The sequence below is a fragment of the Apaloderma vittatum genome, unplaced genomic scaffold (assembly GCF_000703405.1).
Source record: "Apaloderma vittatum isolate BGI_N311 unplaced genomic scaffold, ASM70340v1 scaffold41298, whole genome shotgun sequence".
Classification (NCBI taxonomy): Eukaryota; Metazoa; Chordata; class Aves; order Trogoniformes; family Trogonidae; genus Apaloderma; species Apaloderma vittatum.
The window spans coordinates 1-3,018 of NW_009729883.1; the positions used below are offsets into that span (position 1 = coordinate 1).

Consider the following 3,018-nt stretch of genomic DNA (forward strand, 5'->3'; position numbering starts at 1 on the left):
ACGAAGCCGGCGGAGATGGTGATCGACGCCTACAGCCACGGGCAGCGCAGCTTCGGGGAGAACTACGTGAGTTACGGGGGCCCCCGCGCGTGGGGAGCTGGGGCTGGTCACAGCATCGCGGCCCCAGTCGGGGATTTGAGGCACAGATTGGTCCCAGGAACATCCCTCCCAGAGGGACCGTTCTTAGGGTGTGGGCACATGTGGCGTGGTTTTAACGAGAGGTTGTCTTGGATTCTCCTAGGTTCAAGAGTTGCTAGAAAAGGCATCAGACTCCAGAGTAAGTAGATAGTTCCTTATCTGATCTCTCTCCTTGTATAGCTGTCTCCTGCTCCTGAAAAAAAAACTGGTTTTTGTTAGGGATTTGGCAGTAGAGGGTGTTCAATCCTTGTCTTTTCAGATAAACGGGTTATTCTTAGCTCTCTGCCTCTGTCCCTTTCCCCCTCGTTGTCTTGCTGGCTCCAGAGGATTCTGTGAATACCTGCACCTTAGTCACAAAGTATTTACCTGAACAGTGCCTTGTCTTTTGTGCTCCTGCTGTAGGAGAGGCACAGTTCTCATTAAAACAAACAAACAGTAACACTTAGTTTAGACAAAATGTCATGGTTCAGTTACAAAAGAACTTTGCCTTCCCCACTGGGCTGTGATCCTCTGCAGCCACAGCCCCGTTCCTCTCCAGACTGTGGAGCAATCTGAGTACAGCCACAAGCACTGCCTGAGCTGTGTAAACAAAAGAAGAAGATTTGGTGTCTGGTACTTTGTTTGTGAGCAAACTAAGACTTAAGTACTGTGTAGTTCCCCTAGGGAATTGTCATTCAAACCGAACTGTTCCTCTTTGCTTTCAGATTCTGTCCTCTTGTCCCGAGATTAAGTGGCATTTTATTGGCCATCTGCAGAAGAATAACGTCAACAAGTTGATGGGTAAACTGTTTAATTTTATGTGCAGCCACCCTGTGGGCAACAGCCTTCAGAAATAACAGCCTCACATTAACTCCCTGGTGCCTGTCTCTGAGAGCGAGCCGAGCTGTAGGTACAAAAGCTTCTGTGCCAGCAGAATTGCCCTCAGCCTCTTTTCTCTGCAGCTGTCCCGAACCTGTTCATGTTGGAAACGGTGGATTCTGTGAAACTGGCAGACAGAGTCAACAGCTCGTGGCAGAAAAAGGGGTCGTCCCAGAAGCTGAAGGTCATGGTGCAAGTTAACACGAGTGGAGAAGACAGTAAGTGCCTTTTTCTGGTGACAGGCAGGTTTGTCCTGCTGACGGGACAGAAACAGCCTGAATGGGCTGGGTGAAACTTGATCATCTGTCGGCTTTGGCCTGGCTCTGGCAGAGCTTGGCACGAATCTCCCCACTTCTTGCCAGGCAAGCACGGCCTTCCTCCTGGAGACACCACGGCCGCCGTGGAGCACGTCATCAACAAGTGTCCAAGCCTGGAATTTGTGGGGCTGATGACGATCGGCAGCGTCGGGCACGACCTTAGTAAGGGGCCAAATCCTGACTTCCAGGTAAGATTTTTTCTAGGAGAGAATGCCAACTGTTGGCTGGCCTCCTGCTACAGCCTGTTGTCCGTCCCAGTCAAACCAGTACGCGGTCAGGCTGACATGAATCTGTCTGACTGAATCTGTAGGTTGTCAATAGGAGCACCTTGCTCAGAGCAGCTCGGAGCTCTGAAGTGTTGGGTTAATGCAGCCGTTAGGCTCGTTTCTGCAGAGGTGTCTGTGTGTGGCTCTCGGAAGCTGCTGCCAGGGGCACTTTGTGCAGCAGTTGCTGTCCTGGCCCCTCTGGCCCTGCTTCCCCGTGAGTCAGGCTCCCTCCCCCAGCGCACTGTGTGCATCAGGTTGAGGAACCGGGGCTGCGTTCCTCATCTGTTGTGCCAGCGTGGTAACTGAGCGTCTTCGGAAGGTGCGTGGGCCTGTAGGTCCGTGTGTTGTCAGTCACGTAGCCTGTCGTGGGAAATCTCCAGGCACTGTTACGGTGCTGAGAGCAAGCTGCATTGGGAAGTGTGGGAGCTGCACGTTCTGTGTGAAGGCGGCTTCAAAGAAAGGCAGAAATCGTGATCAGTGAGAGCTGAAACGGAGCTGACGTGGCTGCCAAGCGTGTGATCCTCTCTCCTCCCCTCTAGATGCTGCTGTCTTTGCGGCAGGGGGGGTGTGAGAAGCTCCATCTCCCTGTTGAGAAGGTGGAGCTGAGCATGGGCATGTCCACAGACTTCCAGCACGCAGTAAGTCTGGTTTCCTTCTGCCACCCCTTCCCTCTGCAGCAGGTGCCCCAAAAACCAGCTCCCCTGGCCCTGGGGTAGAGCTCTGCGGTTTAGAATAGACCCGGTGGTGAGAGTGTGGGGACCCCCCATCCTGCAGTGACACGTCGAGGTGCCCGCAGCAGCAGGCTCGGGTGACAGTCCTGCCCTCAGCTCCTCCTTTCTGTCTCTTCCTAGATAGAGGTTGGCTCCACAAACGTCAGGATTGGAAGCACTATTTTTGGAGAGCGAGATTATTCCAACAAAGCGGTCGGTGGCGAGGACCCTGCCAAAACAAAAGGCGAAGCGGAGACCTTGGCAGTGCAGGGTCAGTAGATGAGGAAAATAAAAGAAAAAAAAAAGTGGGCTCGACAGAGGACGGGTGATGGGAGACCTCACTGTGCATTCTTACCTCCCTCCGTGTCGGCATCCGATTGTGATGATGAGAGGGAATTCCTCGTAACGGAACAGAAATGCCTTGTAATTTCTTGTGATTATAGAGTTCCCCGTAGGAACTGGAATTTTTTATAACCCACAAATGATAAGAAAATTTACGATTGAAGCTGACTTTGGTGTCTGGCTCCATCAGGGTTATTAAGGACAGTGACTTTCAGATGACTAGATTGAACAAACTAAATATTTGTCGGGGTGGAGTTTCTCACGAGCAGGATGTATCTGCAACAGTGTCAGTGATCATGCTTCCGCTGGAAACTAAATTCTTCATTAAACAAGTTATGACCTTGCCGGAGAGCTAGAAATGTTTCCCCAAGTACGTTTTGCACGTGG

The 3,018-nt window shown here is 51.8% G+C and overlaps 1 protein-coding gene across 1 annotated transcript; it reads left to right on the top strand.

The window, feature by feature from the left end:
• Positions 1-3: 3 nt before the first annotated feature.
• Positions 4-2,668, top strand: PROSC (proline synthetase co-transcribed homolog (bacterial); the record flags this gene model as incomplete). Its single annotated transcript, XM_009874575.1, has 7 exons — positions 4-66; positions 242-277; positions 843-918; positions 1,080-1,214; positions 1,359-1,501; positions 2,119-2,217; positions 2,431-2,668. Coding segments are annotated over 7 exons (690 nt in total), but the record flags the coding sequence as incomplete, so codon positions are not given.
• Positions 2,669-3,018: the final 350 nt, after the last annotated feature.